Below are 16145 nucleotides of genomic sequence, written 5' to 3'. Positions count from 1 at the left end.
TAAACAGCGCAATGCATTGCGAAGAGCTGCTGGCAAACGCACAAAAGTGCTGTTTGAATGAATGCTTACGAGCCTGCTGCTGCCTACCACCGCTCAGTCAGACTGCTCTATCAAATATCAAATCATAGACTTAATTATAACATAATAACACACAGAAATACGAGCCTTGGGTCATTAATATGGTCAAATCCGGAAACTATCATTTCGAAAATAAAACGTTTATTCTTTCAGTGAAATACGGAACCGTTCTATATTTTATATAATGGATGGCATCCATAAGTCAAAATATTCCTGTTACATTGCACAACCTTCAATGTTATGTCATAATTACGTAACATTCTGGCAAATTAGTTTGCAATGAGCCAGGCGGCCCAAACTGTTGCATATACCCTGACTCTGCGTGCAATTAACGCAAGAGAAGTGACACAATTTCCGTAGTTTAATATTGCCTGCTAACATTAATTTCTTTTAACTAAATATGCAGGCTTAAAAATATATACTTACGTGTATTGATTTTAAGAAAGGCATTGATGTTTATGGTTAGGTACATTCATGCAACGATTATGCTTTTTTCGCAAATGCACTTTTTTTAATCATCCCCCGTTTGGCGAAGTTGGCTGTCTTTGTTAGGAAGAAATAGTCTTCACAGTTCGCAACGAGCCAGGCTGCCCAAACTGCTGCTTATACTCTGACTCTGTTGCACAGAACGCAAGAGAAGTGACACAATTTCCCTAGTTAAAATAAATTTGTGTTAGCAGGCAATATTAACTAAATGTGCAATAATAACCACTCCAGACCAGGACCTCCACATCCAGCTTCTTCATCTTCGCGATCGTCTGAGACAAGCCACCACGACAGCTGATGAAACGGAGGAGTATTTCTGTCTGTAATAAAGCCCTTTTGTGGATAAAAACTTCTGATTGCTTGGCTCTCCAGTGGATGGGCCTATGCCCAGTCATATGAAATCCATAGATTAGTGTCTAATGAATTCATTTCAATTGACTGATTTCCTTTTATGAACTGTAACGCAGTATAATCGTAGAAATTGTTCTATGTTGTGTTTTATATTTTTGTGCTGTATTATTTTGGCTGGTGGGGAGGGTTGAATTACCTGTTTGTGGTACTTTTGCTGTAAATGTAAAAAATGAAATAGTAAAAATATATTTAAGTGCCTTTGAACGTGGTATGGTAGTAGGTGCCATGCGCACCAGTTTGTGTGTGTCAAGAACTGCAAAGCTGCTGGGGTTTTCACGCTCAACAGTTTCCCATGTGTATCAAAAATGGTCCATCACCTAAAGGACATCCGGCCAACTTGACACAACTGTGGGAAGCATTGGAGTCAACATGGGCCAGCATCCCTGTGGAACGCTTTCGACAAAAGGGGTGCAACTCAATATTACAGACCTGCCAACATGCACATGTTTTGCATAAGACATTTTTAAAAAGTATGCAGAAATGAGCCTCCCGGGTGGCGCAGTGGTCTAGGGCACTGTATCGCAGCACTAGCTGTGCCACCAGAGACTCTGGGTTCGCGCCCAGGCTCTGACGCACAATTGGCCTTGCGTCGTCCGGGTTAGGGAGGGTTTGGCCGGTAGCGCACCATGGACTCCTGTGGCAGGCCGGGCACAGTGCGCGCTAACCAGGGTAGTGCACGGTGTTTCCTCCGACACTTTGGTGCGGCTGGCTTCCGGGTTGGAGGCGCACTGTATATGTGTGTGTTAAACAATTTAAATAAAAAATAAATCCACTGAGGAAATCTAACATCCCATTTCTCGAGCTGCAACACAGACATGTACTGAGTTTGTCAACAGACATGGAAATTAATACATCATTATTTGACGTAGCTCCCCCGTGTCTGCCCCTCCTGTTTGTTATGATGCTGAGTTTGCTGACTGTCAGCTGTAAATACATGGACAAATCCCTTTTCGACTCCGTATGTTGGGGAAAGGTAAACACTAATTGTTTCAAACTAACGTTAGCGAACATAAGCTGGACATTCAGTGGGCTCTAAAGTTAGCGAAAGAAATTACATGCAAATACGAAAAATGACTGGTCGCATTTGTGCGAGAGACATTTAATTCTGCGTCCCATTAGTTGTATTTTCCACGTAACATTACGAGGATCGCTCAACCCGATAGACTGTAACTGTAATTATGATCCACATCACAAAAGCGTTACAAATGTATAGTCCAAAATAAAAATGAACATATTGGCATTAAATGGAGTCGGGAGTTTAGAAGACTGCGTGAGGAAGAATGAATGAGTGTCCGGTATTAGCAATAGAGGCAATGCTTCAAAAAAGCCTTTGCACTAGATTTGAGATTTTATCAAATTCAAAACTCTGAAATGTGTGCGCTGCAAAGAAATCCAATGGGCACTTTTACATAGGCTGAAACACCAGACTATTCTAGCGAACAGTGTTCAGATGCCTTTTTGTGGTAGCCTTACTTAAGATTTGTGTAGCCAGTTTGCGGTCTGTCGACGCGATCATTTTTGTTTTTATGTTTTAAATGATTTTGCTTTTAGTGTTGATTTCGGAACCGTTTCTAAAAAGCCAATACTTGTGAGCCGGACCTCGTGATTGGCCCTGTTTTGAGAGGCGACAAGCGTTCTTCTACTATAGAGACTAAACTTGGAATTCAGGTGCTAAGAAAAACATTATAGATAATTATCTCCATTCTACATGGAATGGAATAAACATACAATCTGTGCTAATTCCACCAAACATATATATATTTTTTATATGTTCTGTACTTTTTATTTAGGTTTTGTAAATACCTTTTCAGAGGACTGAACTGAACCAGGTGCGAGCCATAATGTTTGTCAAAGCACGTGAATCTCCAATTTGCTGCATGCGTGTGGTACTCTAAAAAGTTGGACAGGGTTGTCAGGTCTGATAATTAGTATGGTGTTCCTAATGTTGGTACACTGTGTAAGTTGTCCTGTATTTCCAGGGGGAAGCGTTTTGTGGCCATGAAGGTGGTGAAGAGTGCAGAGCACTACACTGAGACGGCCCTGGATGAGATCAAGCTGCTGAGATCGGTGAGGAACACGGACCAGAACGACCCCAGCAGAGAGAAGGTGGTTCAGCTACTAGACGACTTCAAGATCTCTGGCATGAACGGAAGTCGTATCCTCAGTAACACAATGCTTTATCAACTTTTATACACCACATGCGTGTTCAACAAAGTATGAAAACAGACCAAGGTTATTATAGTTTTGTGTTTTTACGAGTTTTTCGGTTTTTATTTGAATTTCAGTTTACTTATCCAGTTTGATGAAAACATTTCTAAGTAGCCTATGGGAGGGGCGATTTATGTGTTGTAGGTTGTATTTCTGTTAGAATCAAATGTTTGGTCACGTCCTTCGTAAACATGGTATGGATGTACTGGGTCGTACTCACCACTCTATGGCGCCTTGCAGTCTTGTGCCTTGCAGTTGCTGTATGAAGCAGAGATGCAGCCAGCATGTGTGTGCGCATACGTCTCTTCACAGTCCGTGTTGTGCCGTAAGGTGTTTTATCTGTTTTTAAAATCTGATTTCACTGCTCGCTTGAGTTACTTGATGTGGAAGAGTTCCATGTAGTCATGGTGTCTATGTAGTACTGCACGTTTCTCAGTCTGTTCTGGACTATGACTGTGAAGAGATCCCTGGTTGTGTGTGTGTGTGTGTGTGTGTGTGTGTGTGTGTGTGTGTGTGTGTGTGTGTGTGTGTGTGTGTGTGTGTGTGTGTGTGTGTGTATAAACTCGGGGGGGGGGGGGCCTTTTCAGGACCCTGTCTTTCAAAGATAATTCGTTAAAATGTAAATAACTTCACAGATCTTCATTGTAAAGGGTTTTAACACTTTTTCCTATGCTTGTTCGATGAACTATAAACAATTAATGAACATGCACCCGTGGAAAAGACATTAAGCCGATTTTTGTCAATTAGTTTGTGGATAACAATTAAGTACCTAACTGCCCTGCTACACTACGGCAATCGAGTGTCTTGCATTGCCATCAGCCATCGAGGGAATGCTTCCTTTTGAAAGGAATGCAAGCTACTATACTGCCCGTGTTGCGCTCGCGTCCACTGGCAGCATACAAGCTCAAGAATCGATGTGGTTCATTTGTTGGTGGCTGACGTGCATATTGATTCTGTCTTGTGAATTGAAATAATGAGAGTTTTTTTGGTTGCAAATGGCCTCGACTATACACCACTGGTTATTTTACTAAGATTTCTTAAGTCAAGAAGCTACTAGCTAGCAGAAACTCTAGTTAGCTACATTGACTATGTTTACAATGCACACACGTTGCTTTTGTAATCAGAGGATAATTTAGTACAACCACTAGCAACAATTTTAATGAGTACTTACGAAAAACAGGACCAACACTATTGTACTTGTGCGTAGTAGATTAATATGGTACAGTATAGGAAAATAGAATAAAGACCCCCTTCCCCTCTGCTCTCTTCTGCTGTCAAAACTACACACTCTGTAGCAGTTCAAATATCACATTGACCCAACGCTGATGGCATAGCAACGCGATGCATATAGCGAGTGTTACTGTGGTTTTCAATTAGAATGATCTAAAATAAACAAAAATTGCTTCTTGCAAAGTGCATTTTCTCAAGCAATAATTTTTGTCTGAGTGTATGGAAGTGGTCTGAGTGGGAAGGGGAACAATGAAAATGCGCTGTTATTGGCAGAGATGTTTGGAACTCTGTTATTGGTCAATGAACTAATTTACCACATGGTGATGTCACCATGGAAGGCCAAAACTCCATCCCACCAAAACAGGCTGAAATTTCAAGTGGTCTTTCAAACAGCTCTTACATTAAAATGGCATTATCATAGTTTTCACAATTTCACAGTATTATTCCAACCTCAAATCAAATTTTATTTGTCACATACGCCGATTACAACAGGTGTGGTACACTTACTTGCCCTTTAACCAACAATGCAGTTCAAGAAATGAAAATATTTGCTAAATTAACAGGGGGAAAAGGCTGTATACAGGGGGTACCGGTACCGAGTCAATGTGCCGGGGTACAGGTTAGTTGAGGTAATTTGTACATGCAAATATGGGTTAAGTGACTATACATAGATAATTAACAGCGAGTAGCAGCAGTGTATAAAATATGTGGAAACCTGCTGAAATAGCCGAATCCGCTAATTTGAATTGGTGTCCACATACCTTTCAAATCAAATCAAATCATCATACCTTTGTGTATATGTGTGTGTGTGTGTGTGACTGCACTGGTGCTCGATGCTCCCACAGCAATTCAACGTTGATCGTTAGTGATAATAATGCACAAGCTAGGCCAATTTGAAACATCACTATCTCCTCTCAGCATTTACCTGCCAGATACGGAAGCTTGAAGAAAAAAAAATGAAAAAAAGCTTAGGTCCCATTTGATTTTTTTGCTGAAAAAATAATACATAATAATATATATATATTTTTAGTTTCAGTTGTAGTTTACTATAATAACCCTGAAACAGACAGTCAAAGGACACAGGCATATTCCATCTACTCAGTACTCCCTAAGATCAGTGCATTAGTAATAGTCAATATTATGAGCCTTAAAATCTTTATTGCCCAAGTCCTGGTACTATCTATCAGTGGTTCAGAGATGTTGCACTGATGTTTGGCCGGTGTTGTACAGCTGTTGGCAGCACAATACACTCCAGCTAGATGACACGCACAGAGCCACAGATGTAGTGACAGTTTGTCTGTCTGTCCCAGCAATGCTTACATCCTAGTCACAGCTGGGTGTCTGGGCAACGTGTCCAGACTTCCTCCGTCCCAGCATGCCCGGCTTCTGGAAGAGGTCGTAATGATTTCTGGGTTCGTTGGCCCACTTTCATCATGGTTCTTGGCAGAACCTTAGGTGTTCACATTTTTTTATATTGGGTAGGTGTATGCCAAATGCATAGGCGTGAATGACGTGTGTGTGTTTTTGAGTCCTTGACCCAGTTCCCCATCAGATGTCTGTATGGTGTTTGAGGTACTGGGTCATCACTTGCTGAAGTGGATCATCAAGTCTAACTACCAGGGCCTTCCTCTGCCCTGTGTCAAAAGCATCATTCGACAGGTAAAACAACACCTTATTCCTCACACAACATTGGATGTGTTCCAGGTTGGGTGCATTATCTTTAGCAAAAACAAACATTCTACATAACTTTCACGTCGAAACAGTAATTAATTTTTAAAACATAAAAAAATGGAGAGGGTTGAAAATTCCAGACACTATCCCAAAAGTTTCCCTGATTCTTGGAATCCTCCAACCGGAATTCTCCTTAATGTTGAAACCCTATGCAGCAGTGGTCTTACTGATGCTCTACCCTCCTATAGGTTCTCCAGGGGCTGGACTACCTCCACTCAAAGTGTAAGATCATCCACACGGACATCAAGCCAGAGAACATCTTGTTGACTGTTAACGAGCCCTACATTAGGAATATGGCTGCTGAAGCTACGGAGTGGCAGAGGACAGGAGCTCCACCCCCCTCTGGATCTGCAGGTACAGACACACCACAAAGAAGTAGACACATATATACATCCTACGATAGGAAGATGGCTGATGAGGTTACAGAGTGACAGAGGACAGCAGTGCCAGCCTCCTCCGTATCCACAGATGACTGACACTTCTCTCAACCAATTGGCACACTGAATTAACATAGTGAACAGTTTAGGAAGGTTTTATCAACAAGAACATAACGTTACCATCAGGGCTCATAAGTTATAAGTTATATTCTTTAAGAATCAGTGTGTATACGGTTCATTCGGAATGTATTCAGACCCCTTCCATTACAGCCTTATTCTAAAATAAAATGTATTGTTTATTTCCTCATCAATCTACACATGATACCCCATAATGACAAAGCAAAAACAGGTTTTGGATTTATTTGTATGTATTAAAAATAAGCAGATACCTTATTTACATAAGCATTCTGCAGCTGAAAAACATCCCCACAGTATGATGCTGCCAACACCATGCTTCACTGTAGGGATGGTACCAGGTTTCCTCCAGATGTGTCGCTTGGCATTCAGGCCAAAGAGTTTGATCTTGGTTTTATCAGACCAGAGAATCTTGTTTCCTTTTGGCAAACTCCAAGCGGGCTGTCATGTGCCTTTTACTAAGGAGTGGCTTCCATCTGGCCAATCTACCATAAAAGCCTGATTGGTGGAGTACTGAAACGATGGTTGCCCATCTGGAAGGTTCTCCCATCTCCACAGTGGAACTTGAGCTCTGTCAGAGTGACCATTGGGTTCTTGGTCACCTCTCTGACCAAGGCCCTTCTCCCCCGATTGCTCAGTTTGGCCGGGTGCCCAGCTCTAGAAAGAGTCTTGGTGGTTCCAAACTTCTTCCATTTAGGAATGATGGAGGCCACTGTGTTCTTGAGTACCTTCAATGCTGCAGAAATTCTTTGGTACCCTTCCCCAGATCTGTGCCTCGACACAATCCTGTCTCGGAGCTCTATGGACAATTCCTTCGACCTCATTGCTTGGTTTTTGCTCTGATGTGCACTGTCAACTGTGTGACCTTATATAGACAGGTGTGTGCCTTACCAAATCATGTCCAATCAATTGAATTTAGAAGAAAAAGAAACGCACAGCTATTTAGGCGAGGTGCTGGCTAGCGGAGTAGAAAACAATCAATTGAATTTACCACAGGTGGCCTCCAAGTTGTAGAAACATCTAAAAGGATTACCAATTGAAGTTGGATGCACCTGAGCTCTATTTCGGGTCTCATAGCAAAGGGTCTGAGTACTTATGTAAATAAGTTATGTTTTTTTAATCTAAAATACATTTGTAAAAATTCTAAAAACCTGTTTTCACTTTGTCATTATGGTGTATTGTGTGTAGATTGCTGTGGGGGAAAAAACAATATTTAATCCATTTTAGAATAAGGCTGTAATTTAACACAATGTGGAAAAAGTCAAGGGGTCTGAATACTTTCCGAATGCACTGTATATCGGGAGTTGTACCTGTTCACACACACGAGTCTGCACTCTCCTTGGCTAGAATGGTCCCACTAGATCTTGACTCCTCCCAACTGCCTTCTAGTCTGAGTACCAGTCTCTTTAGCTAACATTCCACTGCAAAAGACTGGCCTTTCGCCAATCTCAACATTCAATATGCGCTGGATTTACAATGGAGTTGCTGACATGTGGATCCTCAAATGTATAACAAAGTATAACAAATACTATAACAAATGTATAACTAAGTCAAAAACAAACATTAACACTATATACAAAAGTATGTGGATACCCCTTCAAATTAGTGGATTCGGCTATTTCAGCCACACCCACTGTTGACAGGTGTATAATATCAAGCACACAGCCATGCGATCTCCATAGACAAACATTGGCATTAGAATGGCCTAACTGAAGAGCTCAGTGACTTTCAACCTGAGCTCAACACATCGAACACCACTGGGATCAATTGGAACACCGACTGCGAGCCAGGCCTAATTGTCCAACATCAGTACCCGACCTCAATAATGTTCTTGTGGCTGAATGGAAGGAAGTCCCCGCAGGAATATTCCAATAGTAGTGGAAAGTTTCCCAGAAGATTGGAGGCTGTTATAGCAGCAATGGTGGCACCAATTCAATATTAATGCCCATGGGAGAGCACTAGTAAGACAGTGACTCAGCCCACATAATAGGGTCTGAGGCAGAGAATCCTAGTGGAGAGGGGAGCTGGCCAGGCAGCGACAGCATTGGTGGTTCTTCACTCCAGTGCCTTGCTGTTCACCTTCGCACCCCTGGGCGATAGTAATGGCGCTAGAGGGGATGGCTGCCCTTTTATGTGCTCTTAACCAACCGTGCTATTTTGTTTTGGTTTTTTTGTTGCATTTTTTGTAACTTATTTTGTACATAATATTGCTGCTAATGTCTCTTAAGACCCGAAAACAGCTTCTGGACATCAGAACAGCGATTACTCACCTTGAACTGGATGAAGACTTTTTCTGTAATGAGTCGGACGAGAGGGATTTACTCCAGACACCCGACGAGTCCCTCATCCCCTTCATTCGCAGGAGAAAGACGGAGATATCGTGAAGGAGATCAAGGTGCCTTGTAAGGATCCGTCGACGAGTGGCTATTCTGCCTTTGTACGTTGGCCAATAGTACCGATGGCAATCACTGGATAATAAAGTGGACAAACTACAAGCACGTATATCCTACCAATGGGACAATAAATGCTGTAATATCTTATGTTTCATCGAGTCGTGGCTGAACGACGACATGAATAACGTACAGCTGGCCCTCTGGTAAGACAAGGGGTGTCGGTCTATGTGTATCTGTAAACAACTGGTGCACGATATCTAATGATGTCTCAAGGTTTTGCTCGCCTGAGGTAGAGTATCTCATGACAAGCTGTAGACCACACTATCTACCAAGAGTTTATATTCTTCATAGCTGTCTATTTACCACCACAACCCCGATGCTGGCACTAACACCACACTCAGTGAGCTGTATACGGTATTAAGCAAACAGGAAAACGCTCATGACAAGCTGTAGACCACACTATCTACCAAGAGAGTTTATATTCTTCATAGCTGTCTATTTACCACCACAACCCCGATGCTGGCACTAACACCACACTCAGTGAGCTGTATACAGTATTAAGCAAACAGGAAAACGCTCATCCAGAGGCAGTGCTCCTAGTGGCTGGGGACTTTAATGCAGGCAAGCTTAAATCTGTTTTACCTCATTTCTACCTGCATGTTAAATGTGTGACCAGAGGGAAACAAACTCTAGACCACCTTTACTCCACACACAGAGACGTGTACAAAGCTCTCCCTCGCCCTCCATTTGGCAAATCTGATGACAATTCTATCCTGATTCCTGCTTACAAACAAAAACTAAAGCAGGAAGCACCAGTGACGTGGTCAGATGAAGCAGATGCTAAGCTACATGACTGTTTTGCCTGCACAGACTGGAATATGTTCCGAGATTCTTCCGATGGCATTGAGGAGTAAATCAATAAGTGCATCGATGACGTCGTCCCCACAGTGACTGTAAGTACATACCCCAACCAGAAACCATGGATTACATGCAGCATCTGCACTGAGCTAAAGGGAAGAGCTGCCGCTTTCAAGGAGCGCGACTTTCGGAAGCGTATAATAACTCCTGCTATGCCCTCCAACGAACCATCAAACAGGCAAAGCATCAATACAGGACTAAGATCGAATCGTAATACACCGGCTCCGATGCTCATCAGATGTGGCAGAGCTTGCAAACCATTACAGACTACAAAGGGAAGCACAGCCAAGAGCTGCTCAGTGACTCGAGCATACCAGACAAGCTAAATTACTTCTATGCTCGCTTCGAGGCTAGCAACACTGAAGCATGCATGAGCTTAAGCTGTTCCGGATGACTGTGTGATCACACTCTCCGCAGCCGATGTGAGTAAGACCTTTTAAGAAAGTCAACAATCAGAAGGCCTCCGAGCCAGACGGTTTACCAGGACGTGTACTCCGAGCATACACTGACGAACTTCACTGACATTTTCAACCTTTCCCTGTCTGAGTCTGAATTACAAACATGTTTCAAGCAGACCACCATAGTCCCTGTGCCCAAGAACACTAAGGTAACCTGCCTAAATGACTACCGACCCGTAGCACTCACATCTATAGCCATGAAGTGCTTTGAAAGGTTGGTCATGGCACATCAACACCATTATCCCAGAAAAACTAGACCCACTCCAATTTGCATACCACCCCAACAGATCCACAGATGATGCCATCTCTATTGCACCCCACATTGCCCTTTCCCACCTGGATAAAAGGAACACCTATGTGAGAATGTGTTTATTGACTACTGCTCAACGTTCAACACCATAGTGCCCTCAAAGCAGGGGACTAAACACCTCGGGACTAAACACCTCCCTCTGCAACTGGATCCTGGACTTCCTGACAGGCCACCCCCAGGTGGTAAAGGTAGGTAACAACACATCCAACACGGGGGCCCCTCAGGGGTGCGTGCTCAATCCCCTCCTGTACTCCCTGTTCAGTCATGACTGCACGGCCAGGCACGACTCCAACAACATTAAGTATGCCGAAGACACAACAGTGTTAGGCCTGTTCACCGACAACGATGAGACAGCCTATAGGGAGGAGGTCAGAGACCTGACCGTGTGGTGCCAGGACAACAACCTCTCCTTCAATGTGATCAAGACAAAGGAGATGATTGTGGACTACAGGAAAAGCAGGACCGAGCACTCCCCCGTTCTCATTGACAGGGCTGTGGTGGAGCAGGTTGAGAGCTTCCAAGTTCCTTGGAGTCGACATCCCCAAAAAAACTAACATGGTCCAAGCACACCAAGACAGTCAGGAAGAGGGCACGACAAAACCTATTCCCCCTCAGGAGGCTGAAAAGATTTGGCATGGTCCTCAGATCCTCAGATTTCTACAGCTGCACCATTGAGTTGCATCACTGCTTGGTATGGAAACTGCTTGGCCTCTAACCGCAAGGCACCACAGAGGGTAGTGTGTACGGACCAGTACGTCACTGGGGCCAAGCTTCCTGTCATCCAGGACCTCTATACCCAGGCAGTGTCAGAGGAAGGCCCTAAAAATTGTCAAGGACTCCAGCCACCCTAGTCATAGACTGTTCTCTCTGCTACCGCACGGCAAGCAGTACCGGAGCGCCAAGTCTAGGTCCATAAGGCTTCTAAACAGCTTCTACCCCCAAGCCATAAGATTCCTGAACCTCTAATCAAATGGCTACCCAGTCTATTTTTATTGCCCCTCCCCCCCTCTTTGATGCTGCTGCTGCTCTGTTATCTATGTATAGTCACCTTAATAATTCTACCTACATGTACATCTTACCTCGACTAAATGGTGCCCCCGCACATTGATGTACCGGTAACCCCCTGTATATAGCCTCGCAATTGTTATTTTACTGCTGCTCTTTAATTATTTGTTACTTTTATTTCGGTAGATTATTTGAACTGCACTGTTGGTTAAGGGCCTGTAAGTAAGCATTTCACTGTAAGGTCTACCTGTTGTATTCGGCGCATGTGACAAAACATTTGATTTGTGCCAGACAACACTCAATTGTAGGACCTACTGAAAAGACAAGTCTTCAGTAAAGACTGAAAGGTTGAGCCAGAGTCTGCGTCTCTCACATGGATACAATGGTCTGCCGACCATTCCATAAAAATGTATATCTATAGGAGAAAGCCCTGCCTCCGGCTGTTTGCTTAGAAATTCTAGGGACAATACAGACAGACACCATGCTACTGGTACTGTATGCTAATTACTGAGGCAGATTTGACATAATCCTATGCTGGTTTAGTCATTATCTAGCTGAGGATATGACAGTCGAATGTTCTCTTTCTCTTCTTTCTGCCTAGTGAGCACAGCCCCTGCGCCCAAACCAGTAAGTCTCTGTTTTTATGCGTTATTTATAAAAGCATGATGTTTTTATTGAGTGTGGTTGCTGCTACCAGGTAATGCATGGGAGTGGGTGTCTCTCTGTTCACACCTATCAATGGAAAAGCAGTTCTACAACTTGTATAGTAGTCTAAGGCTTGAACTCTCTTCCCTTCACTCCTCCCTTCACCCCCCTCTCCTTACCCCTCCCCTCAGACGGTGAAGATGTCAAAGAACAAGAAGAAGAAGATGAAGAAGAAACAGCGGAAGCAGGCAGAGATGTTAGAGAAGAGGATTCAGGAGATGGAGGGAGCGCCGGAGGGAGGAGAGGAGGAGGGGGAAGAGGAGACTGAAGGGGTAACCACAGACGCTCCCCCGCCCACCTCCGACACGCTACAGGACATTGCTAATGGTGTCACAGCAGGTAAACACCATGGTTTTACAGAACACATTTAATCCATATTAAAATGATCCTGTGTTAAATTATCGACCACCATTAGATTCTGTTCCTGTTCACCTTTTTAAAAGAAACTGAAAGGCAAAACACGTGTTTGGGGAGTTCAATTGGAGGCGCAGAATCGCTCCTCTTGATTACATAGGAAGTAGTGTTATGGCATGCAAGGTGATTTGTAGAACAGTGATTTTGGCAGCCCGGCTGCCATGTAGTGGATTTCAAACAATATTTGGACCAAATGTCATTGGACCAGGGTTGCTGATCAGTGGTGTGTTTGCATATGGTTATGTGACTGACTGTCCTATCACTGTCCCCTAGACCCAGCTCCAGATAAAACGGAGGAGGAGAGCAGGATGGAGGTGAACTGCAATGGCCACGCCCTCTCGGAGAGCCATGAGGTACAGAGGACCAGCGAAGAAGAAGAGGAGGACCAACAGAACGCCAACAAACTTGACGCCGTAGCCCCCAACAACGCCAGTATACAGGGACGGGACTCGCCGGCCAACGCAGTTTACCGAGAATGCAACGGCAGAGTGCACGGCGACTCCGGAACACACGATAAAGAAGGGAGAGGAAAGGAGGGCAAGACGGAGGAGTGTAAACGACCAGAGAAGGATGGGGAAGAGAGAAAAGACGAGGAGATGGAAACTGATGTGGTGCCTGGAAGAGAGGATGAAGAGGAGGAGGGCGAGAGGAACGGTTAGTGGAGGGGGAGAGGTGGCACTTTGCTGCACACCTCATCAGGAGGGGAAACCTAAAATAATATTTGGATAGAATAAAGATCACAGAGTTCAGACATGTCTCTTTGAAATGTAGATTCAAGTATCATTTCAGCTCTATTCCTCACATTTCTGGTTGCAATGTTCTGAACGGTTCACCTCACTGAAGACACTCGCGTTGATGGCGTGAGTGTTATTTGTAAGTGTCAATAGCTGTAATGTCTCTCTTTCTCTACTCTCTGTCATCTTTCTGAGGGCTCCTTATAATATCACCACCTCAGTACTTCTCTTTCAATCTTTTCCATCGTATTTTCCAGTTGACTCGGCAGAACTGACTTTTTCCGGATGGTGCGGCATCACTCAACGCTCACATTGTAGATAAATATTGTTTTGTTCCTCTCCTTTTTCTCTCTCCACTTTCTACCCTCTTCTCTCTTTTTAGATAAAATAGCAGCAGGCAGTCTGTTGGTCAACCCTCTGGAACCTCTCAATGCAGACAAGATCCAGATCAAAATAGCTGACCTGGGGAATGCCTGCTGGGTGGTGAGTATAGTACAGCCATTTTTTTTATTTTTGGGAAAAAAATTGGGGCCCAAATCATCCTTCCTTGCTCGTTAGCTTGATCGTTAATCAGGGCCGGATGTTGTGGAAGACCCACTTCTCATCCCGTCGACTCGAAATGACCAGATTATTAAATAAATATATTAGTCTATATTAGTCTATATTAGATACTGCTGCGCTGTCAGAACTAGAAGCACAAGCATTTCGCTACACTCGCAATAACCTCTGCTAACCATGTGATGTGACCAATAAAATTTGATTTGACTTAAAAGGCGTACACCAATACGAGTCATGTCAGATCAGTGATTCCTTCTCTTTCTCTCTCCATCTATCCCACTCTCTTTCTCCCTCTCTATTTCTTTCTCTCTTTCTCTACCCCCTCCTCTATCCCTCTCTCTCCATCCTCTCCTCCTCAGCACAAGCACTTTACAGACGACATCCAAACTCGTCAGTACCGTTCTCTGGAGGTGCTGATGGGAGCCGGCTATGGGACGCCTGCTGATATCTGGAGCACTGCCGCAATGGTGGGTAGCGATAGGATAGAGAACACTCACACACACACACACACACACGCACACACCCGACACACACTCCTCACGCTTGTCAGATCGACCCAAAACATGGCCTTGCCTTTCTGCCTCCGTGTTCCTGTCAGTAGGAAGGAACGTCTCTGCCCTTACCAACTACCACAGGTCACGTCTGGCTGTATGTTGACTTGGTCATGTAAAGAAAAATGTGGGTTACATCTCACAAGTACAACCACATTTAATAAATAGTTTAGTTTCCCAAGGAGGTCCCGCAAGAATGTGAAACAATTTAGTCAATGTATAACTAGCCTCAGAAAATCTTGAGCTAACTAGCCCAGCAGACAGTGCTCTGATATGTATTTGTATTAAGCTGCGGGGCTTACTAGTCATCAGTCTATCCCCTGTCTGGTACAACTCTGCATTTGACCCTTTTCACACATACCAACAAACCGGTGTGCTCATTCTACAGTGGACTCTGGAGCGTACCCTCAAACCGGTGGGATTAGAAAACTTATTTGGAACGTCCAGTTTCGATTGATGCAACAGTCAGCGTTTGGGCTGCTCACGCTGTCCTTACTGTGTTCTGTAAGGGACCACTGTAGAATGAGCACACCCGTTTGTTGGTAGGTGTGAAAAGGTTCAAATACAGAGTCCTTACTGTGTTCTGTGAAACCAAATTGAGATGGTTTGGGATGAGTTGGACCGCAGCGTGAAGGAAAGGCAGCCAATAAGTGCTCAGCATATGTGGGAACTCCTTCAAGGCTGTTGGAAAATAAATCCAGGTGACTACCTCATGAAGCTGGTTGAGAGAATGCCAAGAGTGTGCAAAGCTGTCATCAAGGCAAAGGGTGGCTACATTCAAGAATCTCAAATATAAAATATAAATTGATTTAACACTTTTTCTTTGGTTACTACATGATTCCATGTGTGTTGTTTCACAGTTTCGATGTCTTCGCTATTATTCTACAATGTAGAAAAGAGTAATAAAAAAAAAAAAAATGAAAGCCATTGAATGAGTAGTTGTGTCCAAACGTTTATCTAGTGCTGTGTATGTGACCGTCCCTTCTAGGCTTTTGAGCTGGCTACAGGAGACTACCTGTTTGAGCCTCACTCTGGGGAGGACTACTCTAGAGATGAAGGTGTGTTCCCCTCCCTGTAAGGCCGTTTTATAGTATCTACAATATTTTAGACCTGAAGACGCACTCACTCACATCCTGTTGTGTAGATCCGTGTCTGAGGATTCTGCAGACCTTCATCGCAAATGATGATTGGCACCGTCTAATTTGTTTGTCGTCCTCTCTTGTGTAGATCACATAGCTTTGATCATTGAGTTGTTGGGTAAAGTTCCTAAGAAGCTGATCCTGGCCGGAAAATACTCCAAGGAGTTCTTCACCAAGAAAGGTAAGGAAACGCCACACTAGAGTGTTGTACGACAAACCAGGATCAATAAGTTAGCCAGCAAACTTTTTTTAGAAGGGTATGCTTGAAATGGAAATGGTCAAATTAACTCAACAAACAAAAACA

At 43.7% G+C, this 16145-nt stretch overlaps 1 protein-coding gene across 2 annotated transcripts in view; it reads left to right on the top strand.

Moving 5' to 3' along the window:
• LOC110527716 (SRSF protein kinase 1) overlaps window positions 1-16145 on the top strand; it is a 54249-nt gene that overhangs the window by 33594 nt on the left and 4510 nt on the right. For both annotated transcript variants that reach the window (XM_021609171.2, XM_021609173.2), the window contains 10 exons: window positions 2955-3130; window positions 5966-6072; window positions 6333-6498; window positions 12342-12367; window positions 12577-12784; window positions 13133-13513; window positions 13976-14076; window positions 14511-14618; window positions 15691-15760; window positions 15930-16022. In XM_021609171.2, coding sequence (XP_021464846.2) covers window positions 2955-3130; window positions 5966-6072; window positions 6333-6498; window positions 12342-12367; window positions 12577-12784; window positions 13133-13513; window positions 13976-14076; window positions 14511-14618; window positions 15691-15760; window positions 15930-16022 — 1436 coding nt within the window. The remainder of the gene's footprint in view (window positions 1-2954; window positions 3131-5965; window positions 6073-6332; window positions 6499-12341; window positions 12368-12576; window positions 12785-13132; window positions 13514-13975; window positions 14077-14510; window positions 14619-15690; window positions 15761-15929; window positions 16023-16145) is intronic.

Source organism: Oncorhynchus mykiss, chromosome 7, assembly GCF_013265735.2.
Source record: "Oncorhynchus mykiss isolate Arlee chromosome 7, USDA_OmykA_1.1, whole genome shotgun sequence".
NCBI classification, from domain to species: Eukaryota; Metazoa; Chordata; class Actinopteri; order Salmoniformes; family Salmonidae; genus Oncorhynchus; species Oncorhynchus mykiss.
This window is presented reverse-complemented; position numbering and strand designations above follow the sequence as displayed.